Source organism: Ochotona curzoniae, unplaced genomic scaffold (assembly GCF_017591425.1).
Source record: "Ochotona curzoniae isolate NIBS_2020 unplaced genomic scaffold, NIBS_Ocur_1.0 scaffold_3890, whole genome shotgun sequence".
In the NCBI taxonomy this organism is placed as follows: domain Eukaryota; kingdom Metazoa; phylum Chordata; class Mammalia; order Lagomorpha; family Ochotonidae; genus Ochotona; species Ochotona curzoniae.
This window is the reverse complement of record NW_024467115.1, coordinates 41,702,663-41,723,151: the sequence shown is the minus strand read 5'-3', so window position 1 is coordinate 41,723,151 and position 20,489 is coordinate 41,702,663. Positions and strand designations below refer to the sequence as shown.

General features: G+C 61.3%; 1 protein-coding gene across 1 annotated transcript; it reads right to left on the bottom strand.

Annotated features, from left to right (window-relative positions):
* Positions 1-3,317: 3,317 nt before the first annotated feature.
* On the bottom strand, positions 3,318-18,542 carry LOC121146285 (centromere protein J-like). The gene is made up of 7 exons (XM_040965679.1): positions 18,414-18,542; positions 18,099-18,282; positions 15,134-15,222; positions 12,998-13,138; positions 9,311-9,395; positions 4,214-4,331; positions 3,318-3,507 (listed from the first exon to the last, which is right to left on the bottom strand). Exons 1-7 carry the CDS (start codon positions 18,540-18,542, stop codon positions 3,318-3,320), a joined length of 936 nt encoding a protein of 311 aa, XP_040821613.1.
* Positions 18,543-20,489: the final 1,947 nt, after the last annotated feature.

The following is a 20,489-nucleotide window of genomic DNA, read 5'->3' as shown; positions in this document are numbered from 1 at the left end:
CCACCCACACCACCCACTCCACCACCACCCACCCACCACCACCCACCCACCACACCCACCCACACCACCCACCCACCACCACCCACCCACACCACCCACCCACACCACCCACCACCCACCACCACCCACTCCACACCACCCACCCACACCACCCACCCACACCACCCACCCACACCACCCACCCACCCACACCACCCACCCACACCACCCACCCCACCACCCACCCACACCACCCACACCACCCACCCACACCACACCACCACCACACCCACCCACACCACCACCCACACCACCCACTCCACCACCACCCACCCACACCACCCACCCCACCACCACCCACTCCACACCACCCACCCACACACACCCACCCACCACCACCCCACCCACCACCCACCACCCACACCACCCACCCACACCACCCACTCCACACCACCCACCCACACCACCCACCCACACCACCCACTCCACACCACCCACCCACACCACCCACTCCACACCACCCACCCACACCACCCACCCACACCACCCACTCCACACCACCCACCCACACCACCCACTCCACAACACCCACTCCACACCACCCACCCACACCACCCACCCACACCACCCACCCACACCCCCACCCACCACCACCCACCCACACCACCCACTCCACACCACCCACTCCACACCACCCACCCACCACCACCCACCCACACCACCCACTCCACACCACCCCACCCACCACCACCCACCCCACACCACCCACTCCACACCACCCACCCACACCACCCACCCCACACCACACCACCCACACCACCCACTCCACACCACCCACCCACACCACCCACCCACACCACCCACTCCACACCACCCACCCACCACCACCCACCCACACCACCCACCCACACCACCCACCCACACCACCCACCCACACCACACCCACCCACCACACCACCCACACCACCCACCCACACCACCCACCCCACCACCCACCCACACCACCCACTCCACACCACCCACTCCACACCACCCACCCACCACCACCCACTCCACACCACCCACCCACACCACCCACTCCACACCACCACCCACCCACACCACCCACTCCACACCACCCACCCCATCACCACCCACTCCACACCACCCACCCACACCACCCACCCACCACCACCACACCCACACACCCACTCCACACCACCCACCCACCACCACCCACCCCACACCACCCACCCACACCACCCACTCCACACCACCCACCCACACCACCCACCCACACCACCCACCCATCACCACCCACTCCACCACCACCCACCCACACCACCCACTCCGCACCACCCACCCACACCACCCACCCCACCACCACCCACCCACACCACCCACCCACACCACCCACTCCAGTCACCACCCACTCCACACCACCCACCCACCACCACCCACCACACCACCCACTCCACACCACCCACTCCACACCACCCACTCCACACCACCCACTCCACACCACCCACTCCACACCACCCACTCCAGTTACCACCCACTCCAGTCACCACCCACTCCACACCACCCACTCCAGTCACCACCCACTCCACACCACCCACTCCACACCACCCACTCCACACCACCCACTCCACACCACCCACTCCACACCACCCACTCCAGTCACCACCCACTCCACACCACCCACTCCAGTCACCACCCACTCCACACCACCCACTCCACACCACCCACCCCACACCACCCACTCCACACCACCCACTCCACACCACCCACTCCAGTCACCACCCACTCCACACCACCCACTCCACACCACCCACCCCACACCACCCACTCCACACCACCCACTCCACACCACCCACTCCGGTCACCACCCACTCCGGTCACCACCCACTCCACACCACCCACTCCAGTCACCACCCACTCCACACCACCCACTCCACACCACCCACCCCAGTCACCACCCACTCCAGGCACCACCCACTCCCCTTGGTGCCCCCATGCACCGCTTTCCCTTCTGAGATGGGTGACTCTCTGCTCTGAGGTGTTTGCTCTCTCTTAGTCCCGAGCTCTGTCACTGAACCTGCATGAAGCCGCAGCAGCCTGAGCACCTGTTGACGCCCTCTGACTCTGCCTGGACCCGGGGCCATGAGTACACGTGGCTGAAAGAAGCTGCTGCCGGAGACATGGTTGTGCTGACATGTCACGCGTGTCACAGAGGCCATGCCCTGCACACCGCACAGAACTGCCCAGCATGCGGCCACCTGGCAGAGGGTGGCCAGGTAAGCCACTTGTGCCTGCAGCTGGCTCTCAGATCAGCCAGCACCTCCCTCCTGCCCTTCATCCTTGGCCAACTTCTTATCTCCTTAGATGAGTCAGGATAAGCCAATTCAGCACAACCAAGGCCATGGTCAGTCCACCACCTACTGGGTCCTGAGCAGCTTTCCAGCCTCAACCTGGTCTGCAGGGATGTGTGGTTCCTATGAGGAAACCCACCATTGTCGGGCATTTATCAGAACAGAACAGGCCCCTGTCTGTTCAGAGCCACTTTGGGAAATGTCTGGATTTTTTCCCTACAAAGCCCAGAAAATGCATTATTCTCTGGCTCTCCTTAGGACTGCTCCATGCCAAGCAGCACAGCACATCACGGCTCTGCTATGGCCGTGTCTGCTGCCCTAGAACACGGCGTCTGCTGGCATGATGTTTGAGAAACGGCTCCTCTTCTGTGTCTTGGGACCTTCTGTACCTTTTAATACCAAAATTCTGTGGCTGCAAATTCGTGTTCATATTTTCTAAGAGACCTGGAAGACAAGGGAGGAATAGTTTAAAGCCGTCAAGCCCTCGCTGGGTAGCACCAGGCCGGATACTATGCCACCCCCTGGCCAGGGTGGGACCCCTGGGTTACTGCCCAATCCTGAGGTCTCCTCCTTGTTCACTGAGCATAGGCACATGTGCTGGGATGCAGGGATCCTTGAGGGACACACTCAGACATGAACAGCTGAGGGAACTAATCGCAAGATCCCTGCCCCCTGTATCCACCCCTGCAGCCAGGGGACGGAGCTCTGAGCTGGTCACAGGATCCCTGCCCCACCCCTCTCCAAAGCCTTCACATGGCACAGCTGATTCAATGCTGAGTGGGGACAGGGCTTTACAATCAGCTCCTGTCCTGAGCATCTTCCTAGTCAGGGTGCAGTATACCTCCCCTCTTCCGTCCAGTGCAAAGCAGAATCCTAAGCCCAGGGGAGGGAAGGTGGCTCCAGAGTCTCTGAGGTGGCCAGCACCAGAATCCCCCCTGCTCTGGCCACACACGTACTGGGGCTTCGGCACCAGGCGGCGTCCATGCACTACTTGTGGTCCAGGATGGTGCGTCCACTCTTGTCTTTGACCCTCACCCTCCCAGATGCAGATATGGTCTCCTGGCAGCCGTTGTAATACACAGTCTTCACCGTGCCATCGGGGAATTGCCGCCTCTTGAACTGTGCCGTGTGGATCTCCCTCTGCCCATTGCTGAGCAGCACAGTCCTGTCACCATTCCTGCAGGGAAACAGCTGGTTAGAGGGCCAGCCACAGCAGCATCGAGGGCGTGAAACCAGATGCTGGCAGCCAGTACCCAGGCCCATGGCCAGGTCGCAGATAGGAACATCGGCAGTTACAGGCACAATGGAGTGGAGAGCCAGGGCTGGGGCTGGGCCAAGCTTGAGACCCATGAGATGGCTGTGTGGGAACGCAGAGAACTCTGTGGTATTAGCACAGGGTGACATGTATGGGACAGGCCAAGGCTGCAGAGAAGGAGGGGTCCCTGCAGAGGGAGGGGTCTCTGCAGAGGGAGGGTCACTGCAGAGAGAGGGGTCCCGGCAGAGGGAGGGGTCACTGTAGAGGGAGGGGCTCTGCAGAGGGAGGGTCACTGCAGAGGGAGGGTTCACTGCAGAAGGAGGGGTCACTGTAGAGGGAGGGTCACTGCAGAGGGAGGGTCACTGCAGAGGGAGGGTCACTGTAGAGGGAGGGGTCACTGCAAAGAAGGAGGGGATCACTGTAAAGGGAGGGGTCACTACAGAGGGAGGGGTCCCTGCAGAGGGAGGGGTCCCTGCAGAGAGAAGGAGGGGTCAGCACTGTGGTCCCCTGCTAGGGTGGGGAGAATTCCCACTGCCTCCGGGCAGCCCCACACTCAGTTTCCTGGGACCCCACATGGCGGGCAGATGCTGCTGGTGGCCTGGCCTCCGTGGGCCCTTGCATTGCTGACCTGCTCACTTGAACAGTGGTCCCATCAGGAAACAGGGTTTCCTCATGACCGTCCCTGAGGCGTTTCACGGTCCCGTCTGAAAACACTATCTCCTTGGAGCCGTCGGGATACAGCGTCTCTGAGGAACAACAGACAGGGAGCTGTTTCAGAGCCATGCAGGCACATCAGCCCTGGCTGCAGCACCCACGTGAGCACGGGACAAGCTACCCGTGGGACTCCAGGGCCACAGCACAGAGGGTCCCGAATGGGGCCTCTCGGGAGGGTGTCCCTGACTCGGTAGAAGCTGAGCTGGGGGTGAGGAACCTAGGTGTTTTCTGCTTTTGTGGTTCTGCCTTAATGGCTTGGCTGGGGCTGTGTGAACTCCAGACACCCGGCAGGACACCTGGCACTCCCCAGGCAGACCACGCCCCAGGAAGGAGGTCCCTGGTATTTGATAAGATCCACTGCCCTATAGCTCATCAATTTGTACTTGTTGAAAGTTGCTTGCTTCAAATCCGCCAATAGAAGCCCACTAAATCATGGCTGTATAATTAATAGCCTGAAATGAATAAGAACGCAGGGCTGTTCAACTGGAGGTGGGGGCTCTGGCTCTCTCTCCTTTTCTTTTGTCCTCCCTGCAGATCCTGCAGCAGCCTCGGCTGCGGCTGCCCCTCCCCCTCCAGCCCTGCTGGGGGAGGTGGCTGGGAGACCTAGGCTAACCTGGATGAACCACCTTTATGCCTCAGCACCGACTTCAGATTGCATGATTATCTGGGGATTTCAAAATCCGGCACCACACCAATGGGCCTTGGGTCCACGTCTGCTTGTTAAGCCGGCCAGCTGACTGCACAGGCTTAGCAAGTAAGAAAAATAACTCACCACGACCCGTACAACAGGGGCTAAAAGCCCCCAAGGCCGGAATCCGGAGAGCCGTCACGGGTGCTGCTGGCCCTGCCGAGTCAGAGCCTGTGCTGGCAGCATTGGAATAGAGGACACAGGAGCCCACCCCAAGCCCTCTGAGAGCACCCCAATGCTCAGAGCGTGAGCTGGCGGGGAGGGGTGCACAGAGGCTGTGCCAAGCAGATGGGGCTCTAATGCTGCTTCCATTGGCCAGTCTCAGCGCCCAAGAAACTCCCCTTGCATGGTTCCACCAAGGCCTGGGCCTAAGAATCAGGCCAAGGTCAGGCAAGAAGTGGGCACCCTCAGAGGCTGGAATCCCAGAAGAGCTTCCAACTGGGCAAGGGAGGCTACAGGCCTCACCTGTCTCCCCTGGGCCCGGGGTCTGCACTCCATCACCTGCAGGCCTCACCTGTCTCCCCTGGGCCCGGGGTCTGCACTCCATCACCTGCAGGCCTCACCTGTCTCCCCTGGGCCCGGGGTCTGCACTCCATCACCTGCAGGCCTCACCTGTCTCCCCTGGGCCCGGGGTCTGCACTCCATCACCTGCAGGCCTCACCTGTCTCCCCTGGGCCCGGGGTCTGCACTCCATCACCTGCAGGCCTCACCTGTCTCCCCTGGGCCCGGGGTCTGCACTCCATCACCTGCAGGCCTCACCTGCCTCTCCCCTGGGCCCGGGGTCTGCACTCCATCACCTGCAGGCCTCACCTGCCTCTCCCCTGGGCCCGGGGTCTGCACTCCATCACCTGCAGGCCTCACCTGCCTCTCCCCTGGGCCCGGGGTCTGCACTCCATCACCTGCAGGCCTCACCTGTCTCCCCTGGGCCCGGGGTCTGCACTCCATCACCTGCAGGCCTCACCTGTCTCCCCTGGGCCTGGGGTCTGCACTCCATCACCTGCAGGCCTCACCTGTCTCCCCTGGGCCCGGGGTCTGCACTCCATCACCTGCAGGCCTCACCTGCCTCTCCCCTGGGCCCGGGGTCTGCACTCCATCACCTGCAGGCCTCACCTGCCTCTCCCCTGGGCCCGGGGTCTGCACTCCATCACCTGCAGGCCTCACCTGTCTCCCCTGGGCCCGGGGTCTGCACTCCATCACCTGCAGGCCTCACCTGTCTCCCCTGGGCCCGGGGTCTGCACTCCATCACCTGCAGGCCTCACCTGCCTCTCCCCTGGGCCCGGGGTCTGCACTCCATCACCTGCAGGCCTCACCTGCCTCTCCCCTGGGCCCGGGGTCTGCACTCCATCACCTGCAGGCCTCACCTGTCTCCCCTGGGCCCGGGGTCTGCACTCCATCACCTGCAGGCCTCACCTGTCTCCCCTGGGCCCGGGGTCTGCACTCCATCACCTGCAGGCCTCACCTGCCTCTCCCCTGGGCCCGGGGTCTGCACTCCATCACCTGCAGGCCTCACCTGTCTCCCCTGGGCCCGGGGTCTGCACTCCATCACCTGCAGGCCTCACCTGTCTCCCCTGGGCCCGGGGTCTGCACTCCATCACCTGCAGGCCTCACCTGTCTCCCCTGGGCCCGGGGTCTGCACTCCATCACCTGCAGGCCTCACCTGCCTCTCCCCTGGGCCCGGGGTCTGCACTCCATCACCTGCAGGCCTCACCTGCCTCTCCCCTGGGCCCGGGGTCTGCACTCCATCACCTGCAGGCCTCACCTGCCTCTCCCCTGGGCCCGGGGTCTGCACTCCATCACCTGCAGGCCTCACCTGCCTCTCCCCTGGGCCCGGGGTCTGCACTCCATCACCTGCAGGCCTCACCTGCCTCTCCCCTGGGCCTGCATCTGATTTCCTTCACCTGCAGGCCTCACCTGTCTCCCCTGGGCCCGGGGTCTGCACTCCATCACCTGCAGGCCTCACCTGCCTCTCCCCTGGGCCTGCATCTGATTTCCTTCACCTGCAGGCCTCACCTGCCTCTCCCCTGGGCCCGGGGTCTGCACTCCATCACCTGCAGGCCTCACCTGCCTCTCCCCTGGGCCTGCATCTGATTTCCTTCACCTGCAGGCCTCACCGGCCTCTCCCCTGGGCCTGCATCTGATTTCCTTCACCTGCAGGCCTCACCTGCCTCTCCCCTGGGCCCGGGGTCTGCACTCCATCACCTGCAGGCCTCACCTGCCTCTCCCCTGGGCCTGCATCTGATTTCCTTCACCCGCGGGCCACGACTGAGCAATCAGTTGCTGTGGGCACAGGCAGTAGGGCCCCTCACTGAAGCTGTGGAGTTGGGGTGAAAGGCTGGGTGGCAGGGACTTACTCGTAACAACAGTAGTGATAATGGAGCTTTTTAACTGTTGCCATATCAGCTATATTTGGCTTCTGTAATCGTTGCCTGGCTTTGTCGCATAAAGAACAGGACTGACGCCATGATGGGCCTAAGGTTGGGGAGTAGGCCTAAGTCTCACTTCACTTCAAAGTTGCATTTTCCTCAGAATGATGGAGTGGGCAGGGGGCAGCAACCTCGGAGATGGGCCGGTCAGGGGCATCCGCACGTCCGCAAGTGGAATGGTCTGCACTGTGTGGGTTGCACGGGAACGTGGCCTACCCCGATACAAGCTATACGGGACCAAGATAAGTGCTTGCTGGAGATGTGTTGTGCGTGACTAGGAGGGAACAAAGTCTGCAAGAGAGCAGCGGGGTCCTTGCCAAGACTCCACTGCGGTGGATGAGACTCGGACCCCAGCTCGAGCTAGCAATAGTTTCTTTGCTCTTGCATTGCTGCGTGTGGAACTTCGGGGATCTTTTGGACCTAAGAAAGTGAACACAGAGCCAGGGGTGCATGCCCCCATGCCGGCCCCCAGGGGTGGATGCCCCCATGCCGGCCCCCAGGGGTGGATGCCCCCATGCCGGCCCCCAGGGGTGCATGCCCCCATGCCGGCCCCCAGGGGTGGATGCCCCCATGCCGGCCCCCAGGGGTGCATGCCCCCATGCCGGCCCCCAGGGGTGGATGCCCCCATGCCGGCCCCCAGGGGTGGATGCCCCCATGCCGGCCCCCAGGGGTGGATGCCCCCATGCCGGCCCCCAGGGGTGGATGCCCCCATGCCGGCCCCCAGGGGTGGATGCCCCCATGCCGGCCCCCAGGGCAGCACAGACCATAAAGAAGAGGAGTGAGGCTCTGCCATGCTCAGGAAAGCTGCCACAGGCACTTGGGGTGTAACGAACACTTGGAAAACCGCTCCACTGTTCAGATTAAGCAAATTATAGACACGCATGTCCAGCCCCCCACAAATGGCAACAACTTGGCTTCACAGGGCACCGGCTGCACTGTCACCCCCGGAGACGGGGGGCATGGCCCCTGAGCCAGCTCTGCCCCTGCCATGCCCCTCCACTCCCAGGTCTGCAGACAGCACCCCCATGCCAGTGGGTCTCTGCTTTTCCTGAAGACATGACAAGCCGTTACATACTGAGGAACCCAGACGGAGGGACAGCAAGGAGACCCCGTGTGCTCACAGACACTGGGTGCCCAGTATCTGCTCAGTTTTCGCCTCTTTGTTCTGAAAACGAGGACACCCCACCCACTTCTGACACGTTGCAAGGGGCTGCAGCTCCTGAACGCCCGTGTGGCTATGGACAGGAAGGCCAGGCCACAAGGCTACCCCACAGACACACTGATCAGCACGCGTGGACGTGCAGAGGCCAGGCCGTGCTCAGTGACCACACTGCTCCATGTCAAACCCTTGACTCAGGGGCGGGTTGCAGGCATTTGCAGCGTCTCGAAGGACACCAGGATGTGATGGGGAAGGTCCAACACCCAAGGTCACCTCCGGGCAGGCCTGTTCCACACGCACCCACAGCAGCAAGGTCCAATTGTTTCCCTAAAGACCTCAGACTTAACCATTCTTGCCGCTCTCCTGTAGCACACACACAACCATTGGGGCAGGGAGATGACAGCCACGTGAGCTAAGACTGTTCAGGTCTGCAGTGGAGGGACGTTGTCCTTACGTGGCTGACCCACTGACTGCTGAGCCTCCCCTTGCTGGGGACAGATGGCTGAGTGGGTGGAAGCAGGCAGCAAGTGGGACTCCAACAGGGAGGGAGCAGGCAGCAAGTGGGACTCCAACAGGGAGGGAGCACGCACAGCAAGTTAGATGAGTCTCCCCAGAGGCCCCAGGACTGAACCTGGCCATTCTGTGAGAGCAATGACGCCATACCACATGAAAACATGAGCCACGCCACATGATGTCAGCCACCATCTGTGCTGAGCCACCAGAGGCCCTGGGTGGACTCACCTGTTTGCTTGTTGGGGAACTGCACCACCTGCTCTCCGCTGGGGTAGGTGGTGTGGGTCGTCTGTGCCTGAGCATAGTAGTAAACCTGAGGGTACGAGAGAACGGGGTGGGTCACAAGAGGGTGCACCCCATAGTGAACTCCAGGCAATCAGAAAGGTCCGGGGTCGTGCTGCAGAGTAGCAGCCAGACAATGAATGAACCCCATTTATGACAGCAGCCTGAGACGGCACAGAAAACATGCCAACCTCATCATCAGACCCAGGACAGTGCCTCACTGTCCCGCACTGCGCCTCAAAGAAGTTCTCAAGGGTGCTGACACTCTTAGTGACACTCTCAGTTCACAAAACAGGGCTGTGAGTGTGAAAAAAAGCAAGAGAACAACTGGTGTGTGGGAGAAGTTACAGAGGGACAGGTGTGTGGGAGGAGGAGTTACAGAGGGACAGGTGTATGGGAGGAGTTACAGAGGGACAGGTGTGTGGGAGGAGTTACAGAGGGACAGGTGTGTGGGAGGAGGAGTTACAGAGGGACAGGTGTGTGGGAGGAGGAGTTACAGAGGGACAGGTGTGTGGAAGGAGTTACAGAGGGACAGGTGTGTGGGAGGAGTTACAGAGGGACAGGAGTGTGGGAGGAGTTACAGAGGGACAGGAGTGTGGGAGGAGTTACAGAGGGACAGGAGTGTGGGAGGAGGAGTTACAGAGGGACAGGAGTGTGGGAGGAGTTACAGAGGGACAGGAGTGTGGGAGGAGGAGTTACAGAGGGACAGGAGTGTGGGAGGAGTTACAGAGGGACAGGAGTGTGGGAGGAGTTACAGAGGGACAGGAGTGTGGGAGGAGGAGTTACAGAGGGACAGGAGTGTGGGAGGAGTTACAGAGGGACAGGTGTGTGGGAGGAGGAGTTACAGAGGGACAGGAGTGTGGGAGGAGGAGTTACAGAGGGACAGGAGTGTGGGAGGAGTTACAGAGGGACAGGAGTGTGGGAGGAGTTACAGAGGGACAGGAGTGTGGGAGGAGGAGTTACAGAGGGACAGGAGTGTGGGAGGAGTTACAGAGGGACAGGTGTGTGGGAGGAGGAGTTACAGAGGGACAGGAGTGTGGGAGGAGGAGTTACAGAGGGACAGGAGTGTGGGAGGAGTTACAGAGGGACAGGAGTGTGGGAGGAGTTACAGAGGGACAGGTGTGTGGGAGGAGTTACAGAGGGACAGGTGTGTGGGAGGAGTTACAGAGGGACAGGTGTGTGGGAGGAGTTACAGAGGGACAGGAGTGTGGGAGGAGTTACAGAGGGACAGGTGTGTGGGAGGAGTTACAGAGGGACAGGAGTGTGGGAGGAGTTACAGAGGGACAGGAGTGTGGGAGGAGTTACAGAGGGACAGGAGTGTGGGAGGAGTTACAGAGGGACAGGTGTGTGGGAGGAGTTACAGAGGGACAGGTGTGTGGGAGGAGTTACAGAGGGACAGGTGTGTGGGAGGAGTTACAGAGGGACAGGAGTGTGTGGGAGGAGGAGTTACAGAGGACAGGAGTGTGGGAGGAGTTACAGAGGGACAGGTGTGTGGGAGGAGTTACAGAGGGACAGGTGTGTGGGAGGAGTTACAGAGGACAGGAGTGTGGGAGGAGTTACAGAGGGACAGGAGTGTGGGAGGAGGAGTTACAGAGGGACAGGAGTGTGGGAGGAGTTACAGAGGGACAGGTGTGTGGGAGGAGTTACAGAGGGACAGGTGTGTGGGAGGAGTTACAGAGGGACAGGAGTGTGGGAGGAGGAGTTACAGAGGACAGGAGTGTGGGAGGAGTTACAGAGGGACAGGAGTGTGGGAGGAGGAGTTACAGAGGGACAGGTGTGTGGGAGGAGTTACAGAGGGACAGGTGTGTGGGAGGAGGAGTTACAGAGGGACAGGAGTGTGGGAGGAGGAGTTACAGAGGGACAGGTGTGTGGGAGGAGTTACAGAGGGACAGGAGTGTGGGAGGAGTTACAGAGGGACAGGTGTGTGGGAGGAGTTACAGAGGGACAGGAGTGTGGGAGGAGTTACAGAGGGACAGGAGTGTGGGAGGAGTTACAGAGGGACAGGTGTGTGGGAGGAGGAGTTACAGAGGGACAGGAGTGTGGGAGGAGTTACAGAGGGACAGGAGTGTGGGAGGAGTTACAGAGGACAGGAGTGTGGGAGGAGGAGTTACAGAGGGACAGGAGTGTGGGAGGAGGAGTTACAGAGGGACAGGTGTGTGGGAGGAGTTACAGAGGGACAGGTGTGTGGGAGGAGTTACAGAGGGACAGGTGTATGGGAGGAGGAGTTACAGAGGGACAGGTGTGTGGGAGGAGGAGTTACAGAGGGACAGGTGTGTGGGAGGAGTTACAGAGGGACAGGAGTGTGTGGGAGGAGGAGTTACAGAGGGACAGGAGTGTGGGAGGAGGAGTTACAGAGGGACAGGTGTGTGGGAGGAGTTACAGAGGACAGGTGTATGGGAGGAGTTACAGAGGGACAGGTGTGTGGGAGGAGTTACAGAGGGACAGGTGTGTGGGAGGAGTTACAGAGGGACAGGAGTGTGGGAGGAGTTACAGAGGACAGGTGTATGGGAGGAGTTACAGAGGGACAGGTGTGTGGGAGGAGTTACAGAGGGACAGGTGTGTGGGAGGAGGAGTTACAGAGGGACAGGAGTGTGGGAGGAGGAGTTACAGAGGGACAGGTGTGTGGGAGGAGTTACAGAGGGACAGGTGTGGGAGGAGTTACAGAGGGACAGGAGTGTGGGAGGAGTTACAGAGGGACAGGAATGTGGGAGGAGGAGTTACAGAGGGACAGGAATGTGGGAGGAGTTACAGAGGGACAGGTGTGTGGGAGGAGGAGTTACAGAGGGACAGGTGTATGGGAGGAGTTACAGAGGGACAGGAGTGTGGGAGGAGTTACAGAGGGACAGGAGTGTGAGAGGAGTTACAGAGGGACAGGTGTGTGGGAGGAGGAGTTACAGAGGGACAGGTGTGTGGGAGGAGTTACAGAGGGACAGGTGTGGGAGGAGTTACAGAGGGACAGGTGTGTGGGAGGAGTTACAGAGGGACAGGTGTGTGGGAGGAGTTACAGAGGGACAGGTGTGTGGGAGGAGTTACAGAGGGACAGGAGTGTGGGAGGAGTTACAGAGGGACAGGTGTGTGGGAGGAGTTACAGAGGGACAGGTGTGTGGAAGGAGGAGTTACAGAGGGACAGGAGTGTGAGAGGAGTTACAGAGGGACAGGTGTGTGGGAGGAGGAGTTACAGAGGGACAGGAGTGTGAGAGGAGTTACAGAGGGACAGGAGTGTGGGAACTGTGCTGAGAGGGAGATGTTTGATGGTTGACCTGTGTTTCCAGTTTTCTGCCATTTGAACTGCTTTCCACAAATCCAGGGACAAGCCTGACTCATGACTCAGCAGAGCAGTGAGATGCTCCCACAGGAGGTTGGCCCGAGGTCTCGAGGCCTAGGGAATTGAAGGAGGCACTCTGGAGTAGCAGAGGTCATTCACAGAGGTGTGTCCAGTCCTAGGCCTGGCCTCTGCCCACCCCACTGGGCTGTGCGCGGGTGGGCACTGTCTAGGCCATCTCTCTGCCTGTGCCCCTGGGCTGTGCACGTGGGCGCTGTCCTAGGCCTCTCTCTGCCCGTGCCCCCGTGGTGTGCGTGGCTGCTCCTCTCGCCCCATTGGCTTCCATGTCCCTGCAGGTCTCAGGTGCGCACCACTCTTTGGTCTGGCTTGATCTTCTTTATGTCTCCGTTGAAAAACCGGATGGTGATGGTCCTCCTGTCGGCACTGACCTCCTTCTGCGTCCCGCTGGGGAAGGTGATGAGTGTCCTCCCGTCGCCCAGTGTCTGCTGCCCCTGTGGACACACACAATGCTCCTGGTGAGAGCTGATGCCCGCCTCCCCGTGGTTTATTTTCTTTCCAATCCGTTTCCTTGTTTGTCTGCTGCTGGCATGGCTGTGTTATTTCCATGAAAACACACACCAGGGTTGCCTCAGTGGGCTCCCAGACTCCTGTCCGACGCTGCTGTGTAGGATGGGAGAGGCCCGTGGTCTGCCCCCACCCAGGTCCGATTTGCCAGACCCATTTACCGCCGTCCACGTTGTCTTGGCCACTGGATTCAGTCCATCGGGACCCAAGGATCTGCAGCTCCGGTTCTTTCCTCTCTGTCCCTTGCCTGAACCCATAGCCCATGCCGCCCGAGAGCAATCAGCAGAGGGGGGACCCTCAGCATGCGTGTCGCTAAGCTGGGAATTCACACGAATGTCACCTGTGTAAGTCACCCAAGGAAGAGAGCCTGACGGCGATCTTGGGGACCTCCTGTGAGCCTCTGGAAACCACGGCAGTGGTGCAATTTCCTTAGCTACTCCCACTGCTGCCCCGGCCGTGGGGCAGAACACCAAACTCCCCATGGGGAAACTGCAGTGGACTCCAGCTACGCGGGTCACAGCAGCCAGGGGACTCCGGGGCACACCACCTGCTGGCTGTTTGCACAGCTGAGTCACGCCCCTCGGGGAGAGGCACTTAGAGTTAGATGGGGCTGGACAGGGTCGCTGGGCACAGCCCCCTGACAGTCCTGGCAGCCTCAGCACAGACCAGAGACAGAACATGCTCCCTCACTTGGCTGCCATGAGAAGAGACTGAGAACTGACGGGGGCCTGCCCTCAGTCTGTGAAGCCCCCGCAACGGGCAGCCAGGACATCTTGTCACCCTCAGATCTGATGGTGCAGGGGCAGGACCAGACATCCACGTCTGGGGCAGGAGTGAGGTGTGGAGAGAAGCGTGTGGAGGGGAGCCTCCCCGGCCTCGGAGTCTGCATGGTGCTCCGTGTGGCCCCACAGCTACTGCGGCTTCTGAGCCCTCCTGAGCCGCTGGAGCCCTCGGCATCTGGTGTGACTCCTGGGGACCAGGTGTGGACCTCAGGGCGGAGGCAGAGAGGACAAGAGGTGCTGGGCCTGTAACAGGCATGTGTTCCGCTTCGCCCGACACCTGTCATCGCAGCCGCAGGGAGCAGGGTCCCTACCTTGCTATCTGGTGGCTGGCATCCCCCCTTCCCGGGGTTGTATCTGTGGGGAGCTGTGCCTCTCGCAGCCGCTGCCTGCGCAGGAATGTCCTGCAGACATGGCAGACCCGCGGGGCCGTCAGGGGCAGCACACGGGGGCCTGGGCAGAGGAGGGGAGCCTAGGAGCGGCTTGCTTGGGTGCAAAAGACAGAAGCATGAACTGTGTGTCCGAGGGGCTGTGGACAACATGTGTCAGGAAGACCACGGTGCGTGGGTGCACAGCAGGTGCTCGTCGTCCCAGCCGTTTCTCACACACTTTCCCAAGTGCCCACAAACGGCTGCATCTGCTGGTAGCCACATGGGGCTTGCCCTGCACAATCACTGAGCCTCGCTCGTGTGCTGGACCCGGCTCCAGAGTCAGGCTGACCCTCAGCTGTGTGGCTCTGACGGGAGCCTCACGGCCTGAGTGCCCCCACAAGAAAACCCAGAGGAAACGCCAGGGCACTGGCACTGCTGCTGTGGCTGCCCCGCCCCAGGATGCCGGCGAGAGGATGCTGTCCTCTCAGGCAGTGGCCACAGCGCTGCTGGCTTGGCTGGGAGGTCGTTTGCTAACCTGCCTTTGGCTCCTCTCGCTCTGCCGGAGAATTCTCAACTGAACAAGAGAGCGAGCTTGGATCTGGGGAACTTGTAGGGCAACCCGTGGTGCCACAAGGGACGTTTCTGGGTCAGGTGGGGTCCAGCCAGAGTAGGGACCTCTGCCGCTGCCGCTGCTTGCCATGAGCTCGGGAAGCTTTGGAAGTGCCAGCTGTGCCGGCCCCAAACCCACTGCCCTGGCGCTCAGAGTGCTCACCTGTGGCTCTCCAGGGTCCGGGGAGGAACGGGTGGGTCCATCAGGGTGGACGCTGGTGGCCATTCCATCCTGGGGCCCCGACGTCATCCCTGCAAGAGCAGAGCAGCTGGACTACAGGGGACAGTGGCTGCTGGAGGGCATCCGCTGGAGGGCATCCACTGGAGGGCATCCACTGGCTGGCCAGGAGTTCACTGTGAGCGTCCAGTAGCCCTGCAGGTGACCTCGGAGCCACACGGCCCACCGAGTGGATGCTGTGTGTGTGTGTGTGCGTGAGTGCTGTAGTGGACAAGGCACTGACCTGGCCTGAATGCACTGACGCTGCCCGGGCCAGACATGGGAACCAGAGGCCACCATGGTGCAGGTGACTTGCGGGCGACCGGAGGAGTGGGTCGGGGCCCATCAGGGACCCTGGAGGGTGCAGGTACTGTAGGCCCAGTGGGGAGTGGACACCCATAGGAGTGCAGGGACGGGAGGTGCCCCATGCTATGCCAACGGGGAACCAACCCAGAGCAGCAGCACAGCTAGGCAGGGAGGGAGCCATGTGCTGAGTGTGGGCCATGTCCACGAAGCCCACTCCAGGGCCAGGAAGGCACATAGCAGGGCAGGGTCACCGTCCACCAACTGACCTGGCTGGCCAGCTCTTGGCCTGTCCTCCCCACGAGCTGGTGCCGCCCATGTCCTGCCAGGTTGTGCTGGTGGTGCTCGGGAGCACGCGTCAGTGACCTGAGAGTACCTCAGTCAGAGACCCGCGCGTCACTGCCCTGCTGCCCTCCCGGCACAGCCCAGACACAGGGACACATGGAGCCCCAGGTGCTGTCTGGGACTTCAGCAACCTTGCCCACAGGCTGAGCTTGGTAGAGTGAGACACACAGGAGCTGGCGTGGTGGCATGGTGAGCAGAGCTGCTGCCCACAGTGCTGGAGTTCCTGTGAATACTGCCTCACTGGTTCCTGTCCTGGCTGCTCCACTTCCCACCTAGCTCCCCATTTAGGGCCTGAGAAAACGATCGAGCTTGGCACAAAGCCATGGGGGAAACCCGAGGGAGGTTCCTGGCTCCTGGCTCCTGGCTTCAGACCGACTCCACACTGTCCATTGCAGTCATTTGGAAAGTGAAGTAACGGTGGAAGACTCTCTCTCTCTCTCTCTGTCTCTCAGCCCCTCTCTCAACATTAATTTTGACTTTCAAGGTAACTAAATTAAAATAAAAAGCTGTTCAAAGAAAAAAGGGAAAAACGCAGAATATGGCAAAGCAATTTTTTTTCTGCAATTCTAGACGCATTTGAGAATACTCAGTTTGTAATCTGTTGAACAATTATATGAGAGACACAGTTCTGTCCATTTAGGATCACACAGCGGGGCAGATCTAACATCAGGGCAGCCCGCGTGTGTAAGGTCACCTGGCCATGGGCACCCGACCCCTCTGCCAAGGGGCAGATCTCCCATCCAACCACTGGGGACCAGCCATCCTGCTGTCCACCAGGGGGCAGCTCTTCCACTGAGCACTGGGGCACAAAGCCGGCCTCTCCGGTCCCAGGGTGGACTCCTGCCTTCAGACCTGCTGGCTGGAAGGGCCGGCGGCCATCGGCCTGCATCCAGGACCATCCTGGCATCTCATGCCCTCAGCATGAAAGGGACAGCCGCTCAAACATTCATTTATTGGAAAGGCAGAGTTACCAAGTGCCCATCTGCTGCTTCCCGCCCTGGTGACTGCAGCAGCCGGGGCTGGACCTGTCCGAAGCCAGCAGCTTCTTCCAGGTCTCCCAGGAGCTTTAGCGGGGAGCTGGATTGGAACTGGAGCAGCCAGGATTCGAACCAGTGCCCGTCGGAGATGCAGGCAGAGGCTTAGCCGACTGCACCATGGTGCCAGCCCTACATCTGAGCGTTGGTGGCTCTGAGGTGTGTGAGCCACCATTCCCCTCCCTGGTCCACACGAGAGCTAGGATGACACAGTAGACACCCCGTTAATCCCGAGGAATACGGAAACACAGCAGGACACATCTCAAAGGCACCACAACACCCAGAGCCCCTCGCACGCCCATTCTCTCCCCGTCTGTCCCTCCCTCTCACTCTCTCCCTCCCTCTCTCACTTTCTCTCTCCCTCCCTCTCATATTCTGTTTCTCTCTCTCACTCTCACCTCTCTGCCTGTCAAAAGGGAAACCAGCAGACAGCTCGAAGCGTGTCCAGCTGCATCAACAGACCCCAACGTGGCGACGGTTCCTGCCTGGTCACCCCCATCGCATGCGCCCAGGAACACTGCCAACAGGAAGTGGATTCTGCCCCAGGCCTGGGTGCCTGAGTGGGGAGGTGGGCATCCCTGTGCTCCAAAGAGGAGCAGTGGCCTCTGGTGTGGAGCTGCAGACCTGCCCCTGGGCGTAGGGGAGGTCTGGCCACTGCCCCACGTGGAGTGCAAGCTCCCCGGCTCACCGTGGCTGGGGCCAAGCTTGGCTGTGATGGCTTTTGCTCCAAGACCACGGTGCTGTGGCTGCCACCACCCCAGGGTCTCGGTGTCATTTCCTCTTCAGCTGCCAGTGTTTTTTTTCCAGAAGTGGAGTCCGATACCTGGGGGATTGATGCAGTGCAGGCCCAGCTCTGGGACAGAGCCAGGCGGTAGGGCCGCCGGGTAAATGGAATGCTCCAGAACAAGGGAGATGCTACAGGCCAGTCTTGGGCTATTGATGGCAGGGGGAGGGGGTTCCCCACAGCAGGTGGAACCCACGGGCACTGTGTCCATCACTCGGAGTGACCCCAGTGTCGTCAGGGCTGCTCCATCCTTCAGTCTAACCCCAGGGCAGACCCAGCGTTCACGGATCTGTGTGCCACGCGTGTTTGGTCACGAATGCCTGAGAAGCGAGCCCAGCACCACCCCCGCAGCCGTGACAGCTGCAAGTCACTGCTTCCGGGGGAGGGGGCCCCGCCCAGGGAGCGTGCACTAAAGGACACTTTGGTACCGGATGGTCCCACGGGCATCCGGTGGGGTCCCTGGGCTCTTCTGGCTGCTGCCTCCGGGCAGCCCTCAGCTCACTCCATAGCCAGAGGTTCTGCCTCCTGAGCACGTCCACCTGGCCCTGGAGCTGGCTGACCACCGCCGACCACCGCGACTCGTGCTGTTGGAGCTGCCGCTGCAGCCTGGCCACTTGCTGCTGCAGGAGCTGCCACGGGGACTGAAGTCATGATGCTGGCAGCATCAGCCCTCCAGCCCAGCCCTGCCTGCCCGGCAAAGCTCACCAGCCAGCAGCCTGGCGGCCCCTGAGGACAGAGGCAGAGCCGCAGCCAAGCTCACCCTCATCTCCTGGGCCTGGCCATCTTTCCTGGGCAGCCGGACTGTGGCAGCTGGTGCCTCGGGGTTGGGCCCTGCTGTCCGGCTGTGGTCCTCCGTGCCACCCGCCTCTGCTAGCTCCCCAGCCTCCATGTAACCTCTCGGTGTCCTGTCTGGAAGAATGGTCACAGGGTCCTGTGCCCAGCCAGAGGTGTGGGGCAGACCCTGTCTCACTCTGGGCTGCTCACGCTGCCCAGCCCAGGACTGGCCGAGCGGAAGGATGGCCCGGAGTGGCAGGGACTCAGCAGCACACTCATGGCCTGAACTGGCCATGGATTCCCACAGGCCCCGTGGGACATGTTTCCTGATGTGAGGGTCCCAGGGGGCTCATGGCCAAGGCCTGAGTCCCGCTGGGTCCCTGGGAGGGCCAGGGGTCACATCTCAGAGAAAACCCTTCCCCTCAAGCCCCCTCCCCGCAAGTGAGGGGAGGCCCCCACCTGCCTCACCACAGCCCCCCCAGCCGATCGCGTGGCACCCGTGGCCCACACCCACTCCTCCTGCCTGGCCCCCGCTTACCTGGGCTGTGGAGTCCTACCCTGCAGAAGTCTGGGCCATTCTAAACGGACTCCTGTCTTAAAGGGGCAGCTCTGCGGACTCTGGAGCTCATGCGGGGTGAAGCACGCACGGCCAGAGCTGTGATTTGCACACGCGAGCGCATCGCTGCAGGACACACGTGTGCACACGTCACGGCAGAGCCAGGCTCCCCTCCTGCTGAGGGAAGTGGTCTTGGGCAAGAAAGTCTGTTTCCTGGTCCCACTGTGGGAGGGTCCAAGTTCAAGTTCCACCTGGATCTGGGCTCCTTGTAGTGCCCTGGTCAGGCAGACCCCGGGGTCTCCTGCCTGGGTGGAGAAGCAACTGTGCTGGCCACGCTGGGCAGAGCTGGACATGGCGTGGACGGGGCAGCCTCCGAGTCCTGACAGGATCTCCCAGCCCCACCTGCAGATTCAGTGGCAGGGCCACCCGCCTTACTGAAGCCAGGAGCTCACCCCACGTCTGTGTGCAGAGGAGCAGACTGACCACATGACCTCCGCAGAGCGGTCACTAGCAATGGACACTCAGCTGTTGGCACAAGTGACGGGACAGGGGTTCAACCCTCTTTATGAGCCTGGGCACAGGAGTGACCTGTGCTGCTGCCAGGTCCCAGCCTCTCCGCTGGACACTGGGCTGCCGTGTGCCCCTGCCCAGGTCCCAGCCTCTCTGCTGGACACTGGGCTGCCGTGTGCCCCTGCCCAGGTCCCAGCCTCTCTGCTGGACACTGGGCTGCCGTGTGCCCCTGCCCAGGCCCCAGCCTCTCTGCTGACACTGGGCTGCCGTGTGCTGCTGCCAGGTCCCAGCCTCTCTGCTGGACACTGGGCTGCCGTGTGCCCCTGCCCAGGCCAGGCTTCCCTCAGCCACGCCTGTCTTCATTCTTTGTTCTTCCTTTCATTCGCAGGGCCCTGGGGGAAGCCGCAGCCGGGAGAAGGTGTGGAAGGCTGAACAAAATCCCCAGGGGACACCCTCTCTGTCATGCCCACTCTCCTGGCTCTCAGCTCCCCCTGTCCAAAAGCGTGAATTGTCGAAGCTACATCGCCTGCGCTGGTCTCCATGGCAACAGCGTCGCCGCCCTCTCAGTACACGATGACACATTTCCCATGCTCTTCATGCAGACCTCCAGAAGGCTGAGGCCCTCTCCAGAGACACAGAGGGCTGAGTCCTCCCTGCAGGCCTCTGCACCAGCACCCTGGGTCTGCAGGGGCAGCGAGGTTCTGGGCGTCCAGTCCTAATCCCCCTTGGACAGCTCTCACCCCAGGGCTGTGCCGTCTTGGGTCTCACGTCACCCTTGGAAAACCCAAGTGGAGCCTTGGAATCGGTCTGTGCCCCAAGCCCCGGGGTGACCCCTGGGAGGAGCCCTCCACTCTGATTGGCCTGGTCCTGCCAGGGTGGGCACCTGCCCCCAGGTCATGCCAGACCCAGCCCTGGCCTTGGTGAGTGTGGGCAGATCCTCCTGCCGCCTCTGCTTCCACACATGCACCAAGGTCTAGCCAGGATCTCAGGTCACCG